General features: G+C 38.8%; 1 protein-coding gene, 1 long non-coding RNA gene and 1 other non-coding gene across 3 annotated transcripts in view; all 3 read right to left on the bottom strand.

Moving 5' to 3' along the window:
* Window positions 1–6,685: 6,685 nt before the first annotated feature.
* LOC111437882 lies at window positions 6,686–6,825 on the bottom strand. The gene has a single exon (XR_002709518.1). It is a non-coding gene; the product is annotated as a small nucleolar RNA Z247 (small nucleolar RNA).
* Window positions 6,826–15,616: 8,791 nt separating this feature from the next.
* LOC111437862 (transcription factor MYB61-like) lies at window positions 15,617–17,481 on the bottom strand. Its single transcript, XM_023075943.1, has 4 exons — window positions 17,336–17,481; window positions 17,154–17,302; window positions 16,939–17,068; window positions 15,617–16,865 (listed from the first exon to the last, which is right to left on the bottom strand). The coding sequence occupies exons 2-4, from the start codon at window positions 17,284–17,286 to the stop codon at window positions 16,016–16,018; spliced, it is 1,113 nt and encodes a 370-aa protein (XP_022931711.1). The 5' UTR covers window positions 17,287–17,302; window positions 17,336–17,481; the 3' UTR covers window positions 15,617–16,015.
* Window positions 17,482–21,034: 3,553 nt separating this feature from the next.
* The window catches only part of LOC111437863, a 2,550-nt gene continuing 1,184 nt past the window's right edge, over window positions 21,035–22,400 (bottom strand). Inside the window, exon 2 of the long non-coding RNA XR_002709509.1 lies at window positions 21,035–21,489. This is a non-coding gene — a long non-coding RNA (uncharacterized LOC111437863). The remainder of the gene's footprint in view (window positions 21,490–22,400) is intronic.

The following is a 22,400-nucleotide window of genomic DNA, read 5'->3' as shown; positions in this document are numbered from 1 at the left end:
CACCTGGTTGGTCCATGTGTGTGTACGTGGGTCGTGTTTGGGGAAGTACCACATATCCAACCCTACTCAGAACTTGAAAGAGTCCAAGGTCATGTGACGGTTTTAAAATAGGTCATAATCATGTTATGTGTGTGATTGCATTGCTAACTCCAACATTGCAGTGACTTACTGAATATTTCTTAAAATATTCAAGTCTTACATTTTTCAAGTAAAGGTAAAGCTCTCATGCACGGATAACGGTGGACACTGAAAAGACCATGAAAGTCAAGATAGATCATTTTAAGAGTTCAAAAACTATGTTATTTATATATATATATATATATATATATATATATATATATTAATGTTGAATTGAATATGTAATTCCATGATTTTATTTTAAGAGTATTTATTATAAATTTCCGCACATGTGATTAAAAGCATGCATGTGGTGACATCACTAATTAGAGTAAGAAAATTAGGAGCGTTACAACTACAAATGGTATCTTGTACGGTTGATATTCGTCTTTGTACATTTCGAAACTTAATTTAGTACTAAGTCTAAGTTGGTATCAAGACAAGCTAGTGCAGTATTACGTATTTTTTGAAGGAATGATCATTGCCTTTTATAAAAGAGTAGCGGTTAGACTCTTGAGCCCAAGTTCACCGTTAGTAAATATTGTTTGCGCTCTAGAAATTTGTACCTAGTGGGTAATAGATTAGGCATCATATAACAGCCCAAACTCACTATTAGTAGATATTGTCCGTTTTAACCCGTTACATATCACCGTCAGCCTCACAGTTTCAAAATGCGTCTACTAGGAAGAGGTTTCTACACCCTTATAAGGAATATTTTCGTTCCCCTCTCAAAACTGATGTGGAATCTCACACATCGTTATTATGTAAGTGAGCTAGCTCCTGGTTGTCACATACCTCGACATAGCACGAGCCTTCCACCTCGATGTATTCAAGTATAGTCTAGACACATTTACTTGTTTAAATGACTTTGTCACACAACAAATCCCGATCATCTCAAAATATCTCATATCAAATAAAAATGTAGTATAAAATATCACGAAGAATGAAAAATGAATTTGTTCAATTAAACTTTTGATTAATCGAAGTCGATATTGAACCGACAATTGAAATGATTATCCGACCAAACTTGAATCAATTTTATCAATATATAATAATATTTGATTTAGAAGGGACATTTTTGTCAAAAACATTATGATAATTTGATGAGTTTCATGGAAAGAGGAAGATTCCAATAAATAATAATGATACCAAAGAAGAAGAAAGTAATAGGAAACGAGGGGGAAGTGGGTCCTACCTGACCAATGATTGGGTGTGAAATGACATAAATGACCTTCATCACAAAAATAATAAAAATCATTATTAGACAACTCAATTATATTGACGAAAATCATATTAAAATATAATGATACAATTAATATCTAACAACAAGACAAAGGTATGACCATACCATATGGGCTTTTAAATTCACTATATTATTTATATAAATCTCATTTTTTTTTATTATAAATAATTATAATTATTCAATAATACATTTAAGATTTTAAAGGACTTTTGACGATTTTTATTTTCGGCCGACAAAATCAATTAAAATGTCAGTAATCATTCTCAATAATAATAATTATTATTTAAAGACAATATTTTCGTAGTTTGAAAAAAGAAAAGATGCCTTAAACACATAGCGTGTAAAAATTAGTTTAAAACCAAACAAATAAAGCTTATTCGGGTTACCTTAGAAAGAAATTGAAACGACATCTCGTAAAACAAAGAAAACTAGATTTTACTAAAATTTCAACATAAAGCACCGTCCCTTTATCCCTTCATCCACGTGCACAACCTCTTCTAGCGATATTCAAAATTTGACACCACACGATGTCAATATTCTCATGATTTGAAATCGAATATTCTACGAGCGAAAATCAACATAGATTGATTCTTGAAGGAAGAAATTTCAGAAATTCATTTGACGTTGAGGTGAAAAGGAATGACGGCTTGATGAAGACTTTAGGTTTTGGGGTACGTGCATTTATATAATAAGTACAATCTTCCAACTATCAATGTTTTCACCTCCCCTAGCAATAATTTGTACAACTTTCTCGTCATAGCTTAAACTCTCGTTTAACTGCGACAGGTCGTAGTCTATCACATGAGATAGATCCACTATGTAACATTGCAACATCAATACATGAAATACATTTTGAACTGATACAAGTATTGGGCAATGCAAATGGTAAGCTACCAGTCCAACTCGCTCCAATATCTCAAATGAATCAGTGAAGTGTGGAGTCAACTTCTTTTTGCGTCCAAACCTCGTAATGTCCCCCATATGTGCCATTTCAAGAACACTTTCGAACACCCCAGGCAAGCAATGCTCAATTGATTTCAATCCTGTCTACTTAGCGACTCAAGCACACCAACATTTGTTGGAAAATATTATTTTTAATTTCATAAATTATGTAATGGTCAATTTGACTTCTTATTTTGTGGAGATTAAATCCCGACCACAAACGTCTTTTGTCGGCTTTTGTGGAAATTATAGGAGATCAGGATTAAATCTCGGCCACAAAGACGTTTTCCTTAGAAATCCGAGCATCATATTTAAGAATTGCTCCGAGCCATTCAATCAAGCCTTGATCAAGTTCGATGAAGTGACTCAATTTAGAACAAGGTTTCCAAAATCAAGTTCGATTGTGGAGTTACTTATTTTAGAACAAGGTTTCCAAATCTTGCTTCTAGATCTTCAATCGTAATAGGTAATGTAATTCTAGTCTTATCTCTTGGTTGATCCAGATTTTGTACAAAGAGGTGTTAATTACTTTGATTCAAGGGTTCTTGCTTCAACAAAAGTTTGGATCGTTGGGTTGAATAGGATTGCTTTATCCAGTACTATTTCAATCATTGTTTGATAAGTATTGTTATAAGCGAACTCCATGAGATTAAAGTGCATGTCCCAGCTTGATATAAACCAAGAAATCTAAATTATGCAATTTAAACTTCAAGGAAGATGTGAAAAAATTGTTGTTCAAATTACTCCACGATCAACTCAAATTATAGTTCATGTCTTATTAGAAAAGAATCACGTTTCAGTTATTCTTGGATGACTACAAATTTTGGGTGTATGATAATCTAGAGTCATGGTGTTTCATTAATATATTTTAAGACTTTTTATTTAATTTAAAGTTGCATTTACATAGTGGCTAATTATGCTAATAAAGTATGAAAATTACAACTTTCGTAAAGTAACTTCGAAAAAGGCAGTAAAAAGAACATTTGTAGTTTATTTTAGGTGAGAGTTAAGTTTGTTTGCAATTCCATATAGTTAAAGTTGCATGCTTAGAATAAGTTTAATGTGATCAATTTTGCTTGTGATGTGATTTGAATCTCAAAAACGTTGTCTTGCTTTAAGATATTTGATCAATAAGGTAATCCACGTCTTATTTTTTCTTGGGGTGGTTCTTTGTCGATTTGAGGTTTTTGGATATTTAGATCTAAATGCTTTATTCTTCGGTAAGATTGTTAGACCAAATTCTCAGGAGTTGCAATCAATTGGAATGAAATCAACTTGATTTGAGAGTTTTAACATTTGTGATCTAGGGATTTGCACATCCCGAGCCTTTATAAGGCTTTTTCGATCAAATTGGCTAAGGTTACCATATCATAGTTACTTGCACAGGTTAGATTACTATATACATATCATGGTTGGGTTTAAAAGGACTTCAAGTTTGGATTGAGTTCATTTTTTTGGAACCCGATCCGGTTTGGGTTTAAAATTCAAATTATTGAGACAACTCAACCCAACCCGAAAACCTTAAAAAAGAAAAAAAAAGTCCAAGCCCACTCTGCCTACCCATGAGTCATGTTGTCTACTCCGACCACGTGGCACATATTCACTCTACAAAGTGTAGATTTTCTTTCTCTGCTCTTCGATACACGAGATTGAATTAATAACTCTTTGCCTCTTTCTCTCTCTTTCCTTTGATACACGAGACTAAATTAATAATTGTAATGATGAAGTACGTTTTTCCATCTTTCTCATTATTTCTCTGCTTTTTGTCTTCATCATTCTCATTTCACAACGTTCATCTTTTTATTGCTCCGTTGACGTCGTTCTCATCTCATAGCAAACGTCGACTTTGCTCGCCAATCACCTCTTTATTTCTCCGTCAGACTCTCTTCTCAGTTCCCATTTCTCCGTTCGACCTCGTCTTTGTGTTTTTCGCCGGACGTTGTCATCGACTGTCTCTCCGCTTGGCGTTTTGTTCCACTTCCATCGGACTTCTCTACTCTGTGTTTCTCGTCAAACTTCTCCGCTTGGCGCTACGTTGTTTCTCTGTCGACTTCTTGTCTCTTCTCAGTTTGGAACAACCCGAACCCAGCCCGAAAATAGAGGGTTGAGTTGGGTTGGGTTGGGTTGAGTTGTGTAAATTTTTGGGTTGAGTTTGGTTACCAATCCAACCAACCTGAATTTTTGTGTTGGTCGAGAAAAATTCCTCAACCCAGCCCGACCCAAAGATAGATATTAAATGGATATTAAAAAAAAAAAAAAAAAACAAACAAACAAACTCATTTTGTTTATTTTAATTGAAATAGATATGGACATGTTAGGTTGAATGGTACTGTATCCTATATGGGTCACGACCTCATGTATTTATAGATGTGTACAATGAGGATTACATTGTAACAAACCATGGAACCGATTTGGTAACAAACCATGAAATCATAGATTTGGTAACAAACAAGTAAATCAGTAGATTATCTTACTATGTACAGATATGATCTATTCTACGTTTAACATCCCCCTCAATCTAGACGATGTACTACTAAGTCCAGATTGCACCTAAAACTCCTAAAGAAGGAGCTGACAATGGCTTTGTCATGATATTGGCGAGCTGATCCTTAGAAGATATGAGTCGCACATCAAGCTGATGAGTCGATATTCGTTCACGAATGAAGTGATAATCAACCTCAACATGTTTCGTCCGTCGATAAAAGATTGGATTGGCGGACAGATAGGTGGCACCAATGTTGTCACACCATAGGCTAGGCGCTCGCGCTTGCGAGATCCCGAGCTCACGTAAGAGGACTTGGATCCAAATTAATTCGGCAGTGGCATCAGCAACTGCCTTATATTCGGCCTCTGTACTAGAATGAGAAACTATCGATTGTTTCCTTGAACTCCAGGAGATAAGATTGCCACCAAAGAAGATCGCATAGCCTCCCGTGCTTCGACGATCATCAGGATTCCCGATCCAATCAGCATCCGAAAAGGCACTCAGCAAATCAGTGCTAGACTTTATAAGACACAAGCCCATATCAATAGCGTCATGTAGATAATGGAGAATTCGTTCGACTGCCGCCCAATGTATAGAAGTCGGGGAGGACATGAACTGACACACTCTATTGACACAGAAGGATATATCAGGACGCGTCAGAGACAAATATTGGAGAGCACCAGCAACACTCCGATAGCGAGTAGTATCCTCAGGCGAGAGCTTTTCACCACCATCCATTAACAACTTCTCACTAGGAAGCATAGGTGTGAGCACACCTTTGGAGGTGAGCATATTGGTTTTGGACAATAAATCTTGAATGTATTTATGTTGTGTCAGAATAAGTCCATTGGAAGTATGGCGGACCTCAATCTCAAGAAAATAACTCAAAATGCCAAGATCCTTGACGAAAAAATCATCACGAAATTGTGTAAGAAGTTTCTCAGTAGCTTTTGCAGTTCCAAGCTCATGTTGAGCGCCTCCTAGATACTAAAATCAGTTCCAAAGGTGATGAAGACCTATGAAAAGAACTAGTATATGGTAACTGATGACTTTTTACTAACTGGCACACATTACAAACTGGCAAAGGTGACTCACTAGCACACAAAATATTATTGAGATGCAAAATTGACTTTACTACTTGAGATGAAGGATGTCCAAGACGTGCATGCCATTGGGTGTGAGTAGTATATCTTCTCACCAAGGCATGCTTGAGATCATTGACATCATATGACTTAATAGGATAGAGACCAGACTCACACCTCCCGTCTAGAAGACTTTTCCTCGACTGACGATCCTTAACAAAAAAATGCCAAGGATGATATTAAAAAAATATGTCATTATCGCGAAAAAATTTATGAATGGAAAGAAGATGTTTGGAAATTTTAGGCACATGCAAAATATTGCACAATGCAAGAGGACGAGTAGCAGTATTAATTAAAGAATGACCAGTATGTAAAATACACAAACCTACTCCATTGCTGACTTGAATTTGTTTACCTTCATGATAACATTCATGCACAGCGAGACGATCCAGGTCACTAGTGATATGATCAGTGGCACCTGTATCGCTGTACCAATTTGGATCAATCTTGTAAGAGGAAGTAGTCACCAGTGTCGCAGGAGCAGAAGGAGGTTCATCTTGATAGGACTCATCCATCCTATGCTAGCAGCAAACAACAGTATACCCCACTTTACCACAAATTTGGCAGGAAGGACGAGCAGAAGGATCACGACAATCACCAGCAGGATGAGAGGGCGCATAACCTTGAGAACGACTACGACCACGACCACGAGCACGATCCCTACGCCCACAGTTATTTTGCTGACCACCACGACCAACATAATTGGCAGAAGATCTAGGATTTAACTAAAGTTCAGCCTAGTGTTGTAATTGACGAGCTCCAGATGCCATTAGATGTGCAAACACATCATCAAATGTGAGGGCTTCACTCTTGGTAGTCATCGAGGTGACGAAGGGATCATAGACAGAGTCAATACTAGCAAGAAGATACGCGATCACATCATCATCCTACAAGGCAAAGCTATTGGCAGCCAGCCCTTTGATCTTGCAAAAATAATTTGCAGCAGACTGATCGCGTTTCTTGGATGTGGCAAGCTCAACACGGATCTGAACAATGCAAGCACGAGTTGACGATGAAAACATCTGCTGTAGGGTATCCCACGCCTTCTTGGACGTAGTAACAGCAACCACATCGTGAAGGATCTCCTCAGACATGAAGGAGAGAAGGCCGCTAAGGACCTGTTGATCCTGATCATACCACTTATCATAGGCCCGATTAGAGACCAGGTCAGCACCAGCAGCGGTTGAGGAAGGGACTAGCTTGGCAGGTGCGACAATGGTGCCATCGAGGTAGCCCATAAGCTTCATACTCCATAGGTAGGGTAGGAGCTGGGTGACACAATTGCACTTTCGAAGGCAGCGGACTAGCGATTGTGCGGCACTCACTTTCCAACGACAAGTGAGCTAAGCCAATTTGTTCTTGCGTCGCCTACAGCCAAGCGACGTATGATCGAGCCTCTACCTCGGTTTTAAAAGAAGGTTTTAGAAAACGAGGAGAGAGAGAGATTTTAGGAAAGAGATTTTGGAAAGAGACGTTATATAAGCAAGAAAGAGAAAGATAACAACGGCTTAGCATATATAACCTTGGGTAGGGAGAAGTTGACAACTAGTCATATCCCCCTATAGTACATTCTGAGCCATTTTATGTCTGGCAGGCCTAGACATGATATTTTTGAGGTGTCATACGCCCTAGAACTACAAAAGGAAAAACACTAGAATGAAAAGACATGACAAGGGTTTGGCTTGTCATGGGCATGCAACCATGGGAAACACGCCCTGGACGAGCATGACCGTGACATCCTCCCCCACCTAATTGGTTGACGTCCCTGTCAACCAACTACTTTCAAACCTTGCGATGTGGGTGGCGGCGGAGTTCAGATCTTCGGCGTGTTCCCAGCTAGTTTCCTCTGTAGGGAGATTCTTCCATTTGACAAGGAATTCACGAATCGTCCGTACAGGTCTTTCTATCTTCCTAACCCTTTCGGCTAGGATCTCCTCTACTTCTTTTGTTTCTTTTTGCTTCAGATCGATGCTCGGTCTTGTGATTGCATTTCGTTGGTCGTCGTCTGGGTCAGGGTGGTAGGGCTTCAACTTGCTCACATGGAATTACTGGGTGGATTTTCATCCATGCGGGTAGTGCAACTCGGTAGGAGGTAGCCCCGATCTTTTTAAGGACTTCAACTGGGCCTTCATATTTTCGAACTAGTCTCTGGTCCTTTCGGTTGCGAAATCTGATCTGTTCTGGTCTCAGCTTGATGAGGACTTGATCTCCTGCTCTGAATTAAAGGAGGCGACGCTTCTTGTCCGCCCACTTTTTCATATGCTTGGAAGCCTTCTCTAAATATGCCCGAGCTATATCTGTCGTCTGATTCCATTCTATTGTAAAGTTGTGAGCTTGAGGGTTTTTTCCTGCATAAGGATGATCAATAATATGGGGTAAGGTCGGTTGTCGTCCACTTATAATTTCGAAGGGACTCTTTCCCGTAGACGAGCTTGTTTGGCAATTGAAGCAAAATTGGGCGACATCTAATAATTGTATCTAGTTCTTCTGGCGAGCGTCGACGAAGTGACGTAAGTATTCTTCGAGCAAGCAATTGAACCATTCTGTCTGTCCATCGGTTTGAGGGTGATAACTTGAGGAGATGTTTAAGGTTGTTCCCAAGAAGGCGAATAACTCAGTCCAGAATGTCCCAATGAATCTGTCATCCCTATCACTGATGATGCTCGGCGGAATGCCCCATAACTTTACAACGTGTTTGAAAAATAGTTGGGTTGTGAGTTCCGCAGAGCATAATTTGGGAGTGGGGATGAATGTCGCATATTTTGAGAATCGGTCTTACGATAACCAAGATGGCGTCATATTCCCCGACTTTTGGGTGGTGTGTTATGAAGTCCAGAGATACACTTTCCCAGGGTCTTGTTGGCACAGGTAGAGGTTCCAAGAGTCCTGAGACTTTGGCTTTCTTGACTTTGTCCTATTGACAGATGAGGCACGTCTTGGTGTATTGCATGATGTCGTCTTGCATGTTTGGCCAGAAGTACCCCTTCTTTATTAGGGCGTATGTTCTTTGCCACCCCGGGTGTCCGGCCCATAAGGTATCATGACATTCTTGAATGAGCTTCTTTCTCAGTTCCCTCGTTCTTGGGACATGCAATCTGTTTTCTTTGGTCATCAGGAGGTCTCCCTCAACCCAAAACTGTCGTGTTTTTCCAGCTTTAGCTAGTTCGACAACGGCTTTGGCCGATGGGTCTTTATGTAAATGTTCCTTGATGATGTCGCGCATCGATCCATCGATCTTACTTGAATGAATATGGGCTAACATGCACAGGGCCGCATGTTCGCCCTTCCGACTCAGTGCGTCGGCTGCTTGATTACTCTTTCCTGCTTTGTGTTCGAACTTGAAGTCAAATTCGGCCAACGACTCCTGCCACCGGGCTTGTTTTGCCGTTAATTTTGGTTGATCAAAGAAGTGGCAAATGGCGCTGTTACCCATCTTCACTACGAACTGTGATCCCAAGAGATACTGTCTCCAGACTCGAAGGCAGTGGACTACAGCCAGCATTTCTTTCTTGGAGACAGTGTATCTCCGTTCGGCATTGTTGAGCTTTCGACTTTCGTAAGCGATGGGGCGGCCTTCCTGAATAAGGACCCCACCTAGAGCAAAGTCGGAAGCATCTGTTTCTATTTCAAATGGCTTTGTAACATCTACCAACTTGAGGATAGGACCCCTCGTCATGGTTGTTTTCAGATTTTCAAAGGCCATTTGACAATCATTCGACCACGACCAAGGGTGGTCTTTCTTCAACAGCTCTGTCAATGGGGCGGCTCGTCGTGAAAACTCTTCGACGAACCGCCTATAGTAGTTGGCTAATCCTAAGAAGGACCGCACCTCGGATACGGAAGTAGGAACTTTCCATTCTTGGATAGCTTTTAACTTGTCGTTATCCATACTAATTTGTTCACATTTGACGACATATCCAAGGAAGTTGATGCATGTTTGTGCGAATGCACATTTCTCTTTCTTCACATACAGTTGGTTTTGCGTAGCTTGTCAAACACCAGCTTCAAGTGCACTTTGTGTTCCTCTAGGGTTGTGTTGTAAACAACGATGTTGTTGAGGTATACTATGACGAACTGATCCAAGTATTCATAGAAAACTTGGTTCATCAACGTGCAGAAAGTAGCTAGGGCATTTGTCAAGCCAAAGGGCATTACTAGGAATTCGAAGGCCCCATATCTTGTTACACACGTCGTCTTGGGTTCGTCCCCTTCGGCAATACGTACTTGGTAATACTCTGATCGTAAGTCCAACTTCGTGAAGTACTTGGCCCTGTGAAGTTGGTCGAACAAGTCGGATATTATCGGCAGCGGATATTTGTTGCGTACCGTCACCTTGTTTAAGGCTCTATAGTCTATGCACAGATGCAACGGCCCATCCTTCTTCTTCTGAAACAGTACGGGGGCTACGTAAGGTGCCTTTGCCGGGCGAATGAACCCCGCCTTCAACAACTCATCCAGTTGTTTTCTCAATTCGGCTAGCTTGGGCGGAGCCATCCGGTATGCATTCTTCGCTGGCGGTTTAACCCCGAGGAAGAGTTCGATTTCATGGTCAATGCCTCGACGAGGTGGTAGTGTTTGGGGTAGGCTCTCTGGCATTATGTCGGCATAGCTATTTAGTACTTCCTTAATTTCCTCTGGGATAGTTTCTTCGGTGGTCGCTTCTTCCATCAGTGGTATGGCCATGAATGTAGGTTCCTCTCATGCGAGTCCCCTTTTCAGTTTTATGGCCAAGATGATTCGAAGATTACCTGGTTGCTTGATGTTTGCAGGTATTACTATGGGGTTGCGATCGGTGATCACCAAGCATTTCGCCAGTGGCATTGGGATGACTTTGTGTTCTAGGAGGAACTCCATCCCAAGTACCACGTCGAAGTCGTCCATGCGAACCACGACAAGGTCTAGCTCTCCTATCCAATCCCCTATTTTGAAGGGGACTCCTTTGGAAACTCCCACAATAGGCAAGGTCTCGGAGTTGACAGCTTTCATTTTCCCCGGGTCCTTTCCTACGGTGAGTCCCAATCTTCGGGCTTCCTGATCGACAATGAAGTTGTGGGTCGCTCCTCAGTCTATCAGGGTGCTCTTGCTCGGTCGAGAGTTTATTGTCGCATCTACGAACATGAGCCCTTTCTCTATTATCTCCTTCGGTTCGACTTTCCGTTGGAGGGCTGACAAGAATTTAAGTGCGCCCATTCGGGGGTTGTCGTGATCTTCCTTCTTGTCTAGCATAGTCTCGACCCTTGCATCATTGCTCTCTTGAATGGACACTTGGAGCACAATGAGAGAGGCCCGATGAGGACAGTAGGATACTTTGTGGGGACCTTTACACAGCATGCATTGTAAAGGTGTCGTCGGGTGGTTTCTTTGATGGTAAGGTCCTCGAGATGTCCCCACTTGATTGTTCTGAGGAGGTCTATCCGTCCATCCGTTTAGTTTGTCGTTTCCTCCGTTCGGTCTGTTGGGGCTTCCATTTCGATGACCTGGTGGCTTGTATGTTTTGCCCCAGTGTTTGGGACCGGTGTCATTCTTTTTGGGATCCTGCTTCGTTCCCACAGTCTAGGAGTCTCTCGGCGCAGGCCATTGCGGCAGCTAGGGTTTGGACCTTGTTCTCATGTAACTTTGTTTTGGCCCACGGCTGTAACCCATTTATAAAGAAGAACACCTTGTCCTTCTCTGCTGTGCCGCTGATATCCAACATCAAGGTTGAGAACTGTCTGACATAGTCTCGTATGTTTCCAGTATGTTTCAGGGCTACTATTTTCTCCATTGCTATATGTCCTGCATTTTCGGGGAGGAATTGTTCCCTCAACTCTTTCTTGAGGTCCTCCCATGAGTCGATGGTGCACAATCCATTCTTGATGTCTTGCACCTTCGTACGCCACCACAGTTTGGCGTCATCTATGAGATACATCGAGGCTACAGTCACCTTCTGGTTGTCAGTACAAGCCGTTGTGGTTTTGAAGTACTGTTCGACATCAAAGATGAAGTTTTCCAACTCCTTGGCGTCCCGATTCCCTTTGAAGGCTCTAGGGTCTGGGAATCTTAGTTTGTTGGATCCTGCATTAGTTTGCCCAGCCGTGACGCCTTCCACGGCTTTCCTGGTCACTTCAATTCGAGTGCTCATGGAGGTCATCCTTTCTTGGATGTCGTCGATTATTGTTCTGAATTCATCAGCTAATTCATTGAACAAACTCATTATTGTATTTTGCAGCACGTCGAACTCTTCGCCACGTCCCTCTTTGTGTGCGACAGAGCTATCCGGATTACCAGACGGTTTTGGGCTGCTCGTAGGAGCAACTCTTTCTTCGAGCGAGGTCACTCAAAACATCAGTTCTGCGATTGGCAACCCATCCAGGCGGTTGCCCATTGCGCCGATTTCTCTGACTTTCCCACTCAATTCGGTCACCCGTGCTTCCAGGAAGCAGAGGGTGTTAGGGACTTCCTTGAGGAACAGCATTTCCTCCTCTATTAGCGTAAGCCGGTCGGCTTGTGCTTTGGGTGTCGACTTTGTCGCCGACATGATTTCGGTCTTTACATGTTACGGAGCTAACAAAGCTCTGATACCACTTGACACAATCGCACTTTCGAAGGCAACGGACTAGCGATTGTGCGGTACTCACTTTCCAACGACAAGTGAGCTAAGCCAATTTGTTCTTACGTCGCCTACGGCCAAGCGACGTATAATCGAGCCTCTAGCCTCGGTTTTAAAAGAAGGTTTTAGAAAACGAGGAGAGAGAGAGATTTTAGAAAGAGAGATTTTGGAAAGAGACGTTATATAAGCAAGCAAGAGAAAGATAACAACGGCTTAGCATATATAACCTTGGGTAGGGAGAAGTTGACAACTAGTCATATCCCCTATAGTACATTCTGAGCCATTTTATGTCTAGCAGGCCTAGACATGATATTTTTGAGGCGTCATACGCCCTAGAACTACAAAAGAAAAAACACTAGAATGAAAAGACATGACAAGGGTTTGGCTTGTCATAGGCATGCGGCCATGGGCAACACGCCCTGGACGAGCATGACCGTGACACTGGGCGTGCCATATGATGAAGTTTTTTTTTTTTGTGAGACGGATTGTGACAGCGTGGTGAAGAGGGACTGGGCCAAAGGTCGACGCCATGGTAGTTGAGATCGTGTTGGAGACAATGGATGAGGAGGAGGAAGAGGATATGATAGATATTGTTAATGAATAAACCTTGACTCTGATACCATGTTAGGTTGAATGGCTGTGACCAATATGGGTCACGACCTCATGTATTTATAGATGTGTATAATGAGATTACATTGTAACAAACCATGAAATTAGTAAATTATCTTAGTATGTACAAATATAATCTATTCTACGTTTAACAGGAAAAAATTCTAAAATATTTAGAAAAGGAAAAGGATACCACCCGTCTCAATTTTAGATTAGTTGAATACAAATTCTTCATACATGATACTGCCTTCACATGAATTTAGAACAAATACTTTTTAACTATCACAAAATGAGTAATATCAAGAGTGTGACCAAGAGAAGACATCAAACCTTATCCATATGCTATAAACTTTAAGTTATTTTAATACATGATTTTTATGCAAACACCTGATACTATTCAAGATTAACAACACTACTAAGTTTGGATTGTTCATATAAATTTATAATATAGTATCGTAAATAAAATAACTATTAATTAATAAACATCTATTACGAGAATTTAAAATTTAGGGTTTAGGTTTTCGAATATTAGAGTTTGTGGGAGATCAGATAAAGAACGAGTCAGAGCGGACCTTGTCGTTTGGTTAGTAGAGTTCAAGACCATCTAATGGCTTTAAGTAGACTAAGTGAATTTTGGCGTACACAAGCTACTTTTCTAGCACTACGAACATGATGAGCTTGACATACATTGCAAACCCATGTGATTTTTAGATCTTTTTCCTTCTCTAAACCCTAAACCCAGCTCCTACCACTTTATAACTTAGATTATGTGAGTTTTTGTTGGAATGATCTTCAAGGTGAAACCCGATATTATTATTGTGTCTCGGAGAGATTCTCTGGGTTTGAATCAGTATCGAACTTTCATTCTTTCACATGTTTTGTGATGTAAACAAGTGTTGGAGATCTTCTAAACGATGTAAAACAATGAACGTAAAAAGGGTGCATTCCTCTATTCATACAATTGAGAAGGCTTTGAGCTAACAAACTTGACTTAGTAGAAGTTATTAACTTGAGAATGAATTTTAGAATAACCATCGGTCGTTATTAACTTGAATAAATTTAGGAAAATTGCTAATTTTTTTGTTTAGGAGAATTGTTAGTAGTTACTAACTCGTACATAAAGTTGAAAATTTGTGAGTGAGTTCTTTCTCCACTATAAATACTCAGTGTGTTTTATTTACAACAACAAATAGAATTGAAAAGCATAACTACTTAATGTTTTTTTTATTTAAAGTATCTCTTCCCTCAAGTTGTTTTTTCTCCTTAATCTATATGATTCGGTTTATTTTAATCGTGGGTCTTATGCAACATATCTAATAAGAACTAAATATTTTGACTAGTTCAGATAAAAATTCCTACGGTTCAAAGAAGGGCAGTCGTGAGCGGAAGATATATGTGGTTTAAGAATAGAGAACCGTTGGTTTCTTTTAGTCATTTCTCTTTCCTATTGTGACAACTCTTGTTCCCCATCTTTTTAGCCTTCTCGGGCGCCTTAACCCTGGAACATACTTCCTCAGAATTTCCTCCTCTTATGATAGTAAAAATCGTGTCATCAGCATGACGAACGTAGCCTATGCGATATTCTAATAGTAATAAAGAAAGGGAGAAGCAAAGAAGAAAGAGATGGAGAGGTGTGTGTGTGTGTGGGCTTGTAATATTGACAAAGGCAAAGGCAAAGGCAACGCCGACCTTGGCTTCCTACTACCAATAATGTAGTGCACATGCATCCCCCAATATAAAATTCACTTCCCCATTATATATATTCCAAAACACTCTTCTTTTTTGTTCTTCCTCTATCCTTTTCTTCTTCTTTTTTTATCTCTCTTAATTGTGCCTTCACATGCCTTCTCTTCTTCAATCCCTTTATCTATATTTTATCTCATATCATAGGTATGATTCTTTACCAACATCCGATATACTTCGAAAGAGAAAAAGTTGACTATAAAGCAACATCAACATCTTTTATCGTCTAAGAGCTACGAGATTTATTATGACTTTTTACTATCATCTGTTCGTTATTGAAGTTTTTACTTTTGTTCAGTATATAACGATGGAAGAAGCTAACTTTGGTTGGTTAATCGGTGTCCTCGATTGTTCCAAAGAAAAGGATCCTAACCCTCTAGAATCACACTATTTTGGTAGAGAGAGAGGTGCTTTCTCATTTTCTTAATCCAATATGGCAAATGGCTTAGGAGAGAAAAAGTTCCCTTTTTTTAGGGTACCCAGAATAAGATCGAGTGGAGAAACTTGCATGGTCTTTTGTTGAGATGGAAGAGTGGTCGAGTCAAAACTGAAGAACGATATTATCGTTACTATAAATGTATTGGCACCGTAGAGTTGGAGATGGAGCGATGTGGAGTCATCATCTTCCCATTCCCTTCCAAATGGCAAACACATGGAATGATGATTGGGAAGGAACAAACAAAAACAAAAAGAATGTATAAATAAGTTAGAGACGTTGCTTTTATGAATAAAGAGTAGATTGTACGTAGCAATCAAAGAAAAAAGTGGCAACTCTTTCATTCAAATTCCCTTGTCTTCTCCTTCTGACATTTGTTGTATTGTGTATATCATACCTGCAAGTTCATACTCAAACACACAATTTTGGCTGTCCTGTAATTTTACACAACAAACTGGAAGACAAGACAGCGACCAAAACATTAACAATCTCGAAAAACCCACAACAAATCTCTCACATTTATTTCATCATATCCTTTTCCTCATGTTTATTCACCTTCCTTTTCATTCTTCTTTATGAAAAATCCTGTCTTTCACTACAACCACTGCACACAATCTAGTAATAGCTATGAAAACAGAGCATCGGCTAAGAAAAAAACAAGGAAAAACTGATTTACTTGTATGTTGGTTTGGAAAATAATTGGATTGAATTAAAGGGTATGTCCGAAAGAAACAGTAAGAGTATGGAGGTGTTTGTTATATACAGCATCCGAGGAAGCTTGAGCTTGTTGTCTCTGTGTCTGACTCTGCCACCCGCTCTCTGTTATGAACTCTGTTTCCGCCGCCGTACTTAAATTCTCTACATACATTGATTCATTTTGAGATTGAGATTCTTGATTTTGCTCTCCGGTTGTGTTCCCCATCATGAATGGATTCTCCATAATCTCTGACCATTTCTTGTCTTCTCTTATTGCTGTCGGATTCAGTTTCTCTGTTTTTCCGCACTCCGGCAGTCCCCATGGGAAGTTCCCTCCGTCAAAGAAGCTGCTTCCGCCACTTGCAGTGGCGGCGGCGGCGGTGAAATCGGTTCCTTCCCAGGTGGGTTTTAATGGAATTGACGGCGGAGGGAGTAAGTGGGAAGTTTGATTGAAACAGAGAGAATTGGGATTTGGGTTTGGGATTTCAGAGACGTAATTGAGATTGTGAAAAGACAGAAACTCGACCAATTCAGAAGCTCTGTGGCTGCCGGCGGTGGTGGTTTGGAATCGGAAAAACTCTTGAGTTGGGGAATAGATTTGAGAACTGGAATTGGATGAAGTGATGATCGGCAGCGGCGTTTCAATGGCTTCATCGGAGCTGTTATCGTTGCTTCTATGAGAAGTGGATGTCGGGGGGAGCTGCTTCTCACTGTCATTGTCAGCATCACCCGACACAGAGACAGGCTTATGCGTGTTGGGGTCAATCCCTTTCTGTCTCAATTTCTTCTTAATGCACGAATTCCACAAGTTCTTGATTTCATTATCTGTTCTTCCAGGTAGCTGAGCAGCAATCTGAGACCATCTGATCCAAAAACAAAAACCCATTTCGAATCCAAATCCAAAAAGTGTAAATGAATCGAAGAACAAGAAAGCACCTGTTTCCAAGGACTGCGTGAAGCTCAATGATCAAATCCTCTTCGTGCTGGGAGAAAGGACCCCTTTTTAAATCAGGCCTGAGATAGTTAATCCATCGAAGGCGGCAGCTCTTCCCACAGCGTTGTAGGCCTAGAAGAAACAAGAGAGATGAAGAAAAGGGCACATTGTGTGGGCGGTGTAGTAGTAGTAGTAATAGTAGAAACAGAGCGCATACCAGCAAGCTTAGGAACAGAGCTCCAGCAGCCATGGCCGTGGTTGGTTATGTAATTAAGAAGCTTTTCATCTTCATCAGGAGACCAAAGGCCTTTCCTCAGCTTCTGTTTATAGCAGCAAGAGTGCCTTCCCATGAGAAGAAAAGGAAGAGGTTAAAGGAAAAGGAGAACTGTCAGCAACAGAAACAGAGGAAAGCAGAGGAGAAACAGAGGAGGAAACAGAGAGATGATAAGGAAGGGAGAAGAAGGGGAGGGTTAAGAAAGGGGAGTGGTGGGGAGTCTGAATTGAAGAGAGGAGAAGGACAGAGGTCACCTTCAATGGGAGGGAGGGAGGGAGGGCCTGGTTTTAAGATTGAGCCGCCGGAGGAGCTTCCACGTCAGCAGGGAGGGGCCTAGAATGGACGGTCAGGATTGATGGGAGAGTTGCTTTCATGAGCATTAAACAAATTGAGTTGTGTATATGTCTCATCGCTATTTACATTCCTCTTCCTCTCTATATTATTTTCCATGCACCGACGCCCTCTCTTTCACTCTCTTCTTAATTATAAAATGTTTTTTTTTTTAATTTATTTTATATTTTAATATTTTTTCACTCAACGTTTCAAACGTCTCGTTAATCATTACGTAGGTTACTGTGGGAAGTGTTAAAAGTGTAAACGAGTTGGGTTGAGTTGAAAATTCTCTTGAAAAATTTCGTATTAATTGAGCGGATGAATAAAAGAATGAGAATAGAGTTCACTGCAAGCTCAACTAAACCATCCGGTTTTGTGTTGGATAGGGTTGTTTTTTTTAAACTATTTTAAAAAAATTATACCAAAAAATTCAAATATCAAACATATTACTATCTTCATTATAAATATTAAACATTCTTAATTTTTTTTTTTAAAGTAAGGTACGATAGGGTAGGATTGTAACCCTAGGTTGATCGAGTTGACCCGACAAAAAAAAAATGTCAACTCGTAAACCGAACTGAATTTTTCGATTTTCCAAGAATTCAACCCAACCCAACTCAACCCAACTTTTATAGATTAGGTTGGGTAGTAGTCTGAGTTAATCGGAATACTCTCGAGAAGGGTAAAGGTTAAATTTATGGAATTAACCACAAAAACCGAATAGAAGGGTTTACTAGAACACTTAAAAGTACAGAAACTAAAACGACATCACTGAAAACAAAGTACAGATCATTGAGATATTTGCAACCATATTTTCTCGTTTCGTAAGATCGAAGGCGTGAAGTAGATTTGGATTGGATTGTTAAGAAAGCAAGGGAAGAAAACGAAGGTAGGTGAGTATTGAAATGAGAAGAGACATCGAAACCCCAAATGAAGAAGGCTACCTAGATTCTTCTTCCCAAACCCCCAATCAAAGAAAACTCTTACAAACATGAAAGGCAATGTGTAGGGTTAGTAAATATAGCATTCAAAACTCATATTAGTTCTTATTGTGTTCTTACTTTATCCATTTGGTGTTCTAAACTCAATTGCTCATTGCCAATTCTTCACTAAACTTCCTAAATGTTTCTTCAATCACAAGAACCCTAATCAACCAATATAGCAAAACAAGTAACCCCACACACTTTTTCCTCCTTATTCCATTTCTCGATTGTCATAACATCACAAACTTTCCCTCGATTGTTGTCGATACCCATTTCCATGCTCCGTTCATCTATTACAATTACGTCAACTAAATCGACCGTGAATCAGTGCTCCCTCTCGTAACTGTTAAAATACATCTTTAACGGCCCATCGTAGAGGGGTTTAGTCAATGATTGGAAGAAAAATAAATAAATATGGGGAATGGGCTGTCTGATAGTAATATTATAGAATACAAAAAGAATTGGATAATTAAGTTTCAAATAAGAATGGAGCAAAAGATGCTTTCAATGTCTTCCTTTTAGAACAGCCAAAAATAAATGAGCTGTTCTCTTTCCCAAGTCAACCCATTTCTTCCCCCTCCATGTTCACTCCATATCCTTCAATCTCCAATGTGTATATATATATATATATATATATTTAAATGTCGGGTTAGCATTATTTGAAGCGTTAGAATAATGCAGGCTGACGATTAGAAACACATTGAATGTATAAGAGAAAAGTTAAAAAAAAAGTATCGTTCGTTTATGTGAAAATATCTCGAGAAAGTTGATTCCTTTTCTTGGTCTCGTTCTTGCACGTGTTGGGTCGAGTATTAATTTCGAGGCTCGGACGGGTTTTGATTAGGTGAAAAGGTGAGGGGTTTGATATTAATAGGCAGACAAGGGTTTGGGAGTGAATTGGGCAATAAAAGAATGAATTGAGTATAGGGTTTAGGTAATACACAAACTATGCTGAGCTGTGGTTGATTCCTTATATACATATTTTCTATTTCAATCATCATAAACCCTTTATTTTTATTATCAAGATGATGTGAGTGATTAATTTTAGTGATTACCAATTTAGAATCACTTTTTGTTTCGATGCTATTCCTAACCCTTTTTTTTAATAGCTTTCTCGGGAGATTCGAATCATGCATTAACCAATTAAACTATGCTTTGATTGACCTTGATCTCGAGTAATGTTTGTGTTTTTTGAATAGGACTCGAGAGAGCTCCGGAGCGCTTGAAGAGTCGAAAAGGTGAATAATACCTGTGTTCTTAGAATAGGACTCGAGAGAGTTCCTGAACGCCTGAAGAGTCGAAAAGGTGAGTAATACTTGTGTTCTTAGAATAAGACTTGAGAGAGCTCCCGAGCGATGGAGAGTCGAGCACAGAACAAAGGAGGAGACAAGGAAAAGCAAGATTAAGAAAGAATTTGAAATTTAGAGAGAGAAAAAGGAGGAGAGAGAGAGAGAGAGATAATCCAAATTGCTTGAAAAATTGTGAGACATCTCTTTGCATTATCCTCCAAACCAATCTTTTCCTAACCTAATTCTCAAACAGACAACTAATTAACAACAGAAACCAATAGCATTATTTTTTTTTTAATTTTATTTATTTTCTTCATATATATATATATATATATATATATATATTATGTTGAATATATTATCCATAAATAATAACTAAAAAATTTATGAATTATTTGAATAAATGATAAAAGTATTAATTTTATATTCAAGTTTTATTTTTAAATTTTTAATTGGAATATTTTTGTAGTTGTTTTGAATATTAATTTTTATTGAGTTTGGATAGTTTGATATGAGTTGGTGAGCCTTTTTGGCTGACTGTTCAATAGCTATGTTTCATATTTTTTTTTTTAATTTTATTTTGAATGCTTTTTTGGTTATTTATTAGTAACTTTAATTATAAACTATATATATTTGATTATAATAGTCAAAAAATAAAAAATAAAAAATAAAAAAAAGTTAAGAGATAAATATTTTATGGAAGATAAAAAAACACATGGAAATCAAAATTATATATTTATAGAAAATGATAATTAAGACGGACGAATAAATTGAAAGACAAACCATTTTTTCTTTGTAGTTAGCATTAATATTTGCAAGAAAAAAAAAGTAGATATTGAACGATATAAAGTAGAAAACGTCATGTTGCAGTACATGATATAGATTGTTGTACAATATGTCAAACTCAACCATTGAAATGATTTTAAAACGACATCTCTTGGCTCGTTGCTTTCAATGAGATTGATGGATAATGCATATATTTTAACACAAATTTGAATTTCATTTCAATTTTCTTTTTTCATAGATATGAGCTTATAAAAAATTAAACAAACAAAATAATTTATGTGCACATCGTCCCGTTCTCTTCTCACTTGATTTTATACAACCTGTATACTTTTCAAAATCACATATAAACATCTAGATACACCAACTTATTAGTAGCATCGTCAAATTTTAGAACGGTCGAAGACGGGTCTAGAATTAACACAACGCACAACTCTTTCCGAAAAGATTTTTGTGTGATTTGAGTATCTGTGGAAAGAGATTGGTTGCATGGAGAAGTTTATAGTATGGGAGGAGTAGGAAGAAATTGTTGTGGGAAACACTTCACATTGCTTTGCCCAGACAGCTCAATCTCAAAGGATCCACAATCCTTGCCCTTTGAAATGACCTTTTATGTATTTGTCCAACTACTATGCCACGTGGATTTTCCTTACACTTTTCTCGTTAATTCACGATAAACATTAATATTTACGATGAAACAAAGCTTCAAACTTAAGATTTATCGAAAGAATAAGGAGGCAATAGTAATGAAAAAGCTAAACACCGAAAATGGAAATGAAATTTGCATGAATTATTGAAGCTTAATAGGCAATGAGAATATGTGATTTAAAGGTTAAACAAACCGAGTAGTTTCGTGTGAGCTTTTGCTACTCTTCGAGAATCTACAAAAACCTGAAAAAACAAGTGTTGTGGGAAAGAAGAGTGACTTTAATAAGAAGGCAAACATAATAAGAAGTCCTAAAAAAAGGCATTAAAAGCAATCAATAATGAAAAAGGAAGATGGTTGAATTAGCTTCCTTTTATGCCCATCTTTGAATAATTACATAATTTCTGCTGCTTTTGGTTTCCAATCAACACTTTCTTTTTCTTTTTTGGTTCAGAGTTTATGCTCCAAAGCCACTACGTGAGAGATTCTATTCACAACAAAATCCAAGTCTTCACTAACTTTGTGTCTTACAACAGATGGATATTGATTAAGCTTGTCTAATCATATTCACAACACAAAGAACACACACACTTGTATTTACCAATGGAATGGCCCAATTACATGTCTCACCACCCATCACTTCACCCTTTAACTTGATTATCAGTTAATCTTCTTTAGCAAAAGAAGTTATTAACCTAGACTAAAGATTTCGTAGTTATTAATTTGAAAGTTTAGAAGATTTAATAATTAAAGTTTAGGAAATCGGAATATTTAGTAATTATTGATTTGAAAGTTTAGGAAATTGATTATGCAATCTCCGGTATAGATGTATGTTATTTAAACAACAACAACAACAAAAAAAAAAAAGAAGAATTAATAAAGTATAAGTGCTTAAGGTTTCTCTCTTCAAAATATAAGTGCTTAAGGTTCCTCTATTCAAAAACTTTTTCCCCTCCAGTTGAAGTTTCGACATATTCCGATCGTGGACAATTTCTAACCAGACTGTTGGTTACCGCTTAATTTCCTCTACATTTCGGTCTTCCAAAACCAGCTAACCAGCTAACCAGCTAAGCTATTATGCCCAAAACAACATAAACAACATAAGCTCATTTTAAGTTTTTTAGTTGGAATAAATTATGAGAGAGAGGGGGGGGGG

This window comes from Cucurbita moschata, unplaced genomic scaffold (assembly GCF_002738365.1).
Source record: "Cucurbita moschata cultivar Rifu unplaced genomic scaffold, Cmos_1.0 Cmo_Scf00067, whole genome shotgun sequence".
In the NCBI taxonomy this organism is placed as follows: Eukaryota; Viridiplantae; Streptophyta; class Magnoliopsida; order Cucurbitales; family Cucurbitaceae; genus Cucurbita; species Cucurbita moschata.
The sequence above is the reverse complement of the archived record's forward strand: the minus strand, read 5'-3'. Positions and strand labels throughout refer to the sequence as shown.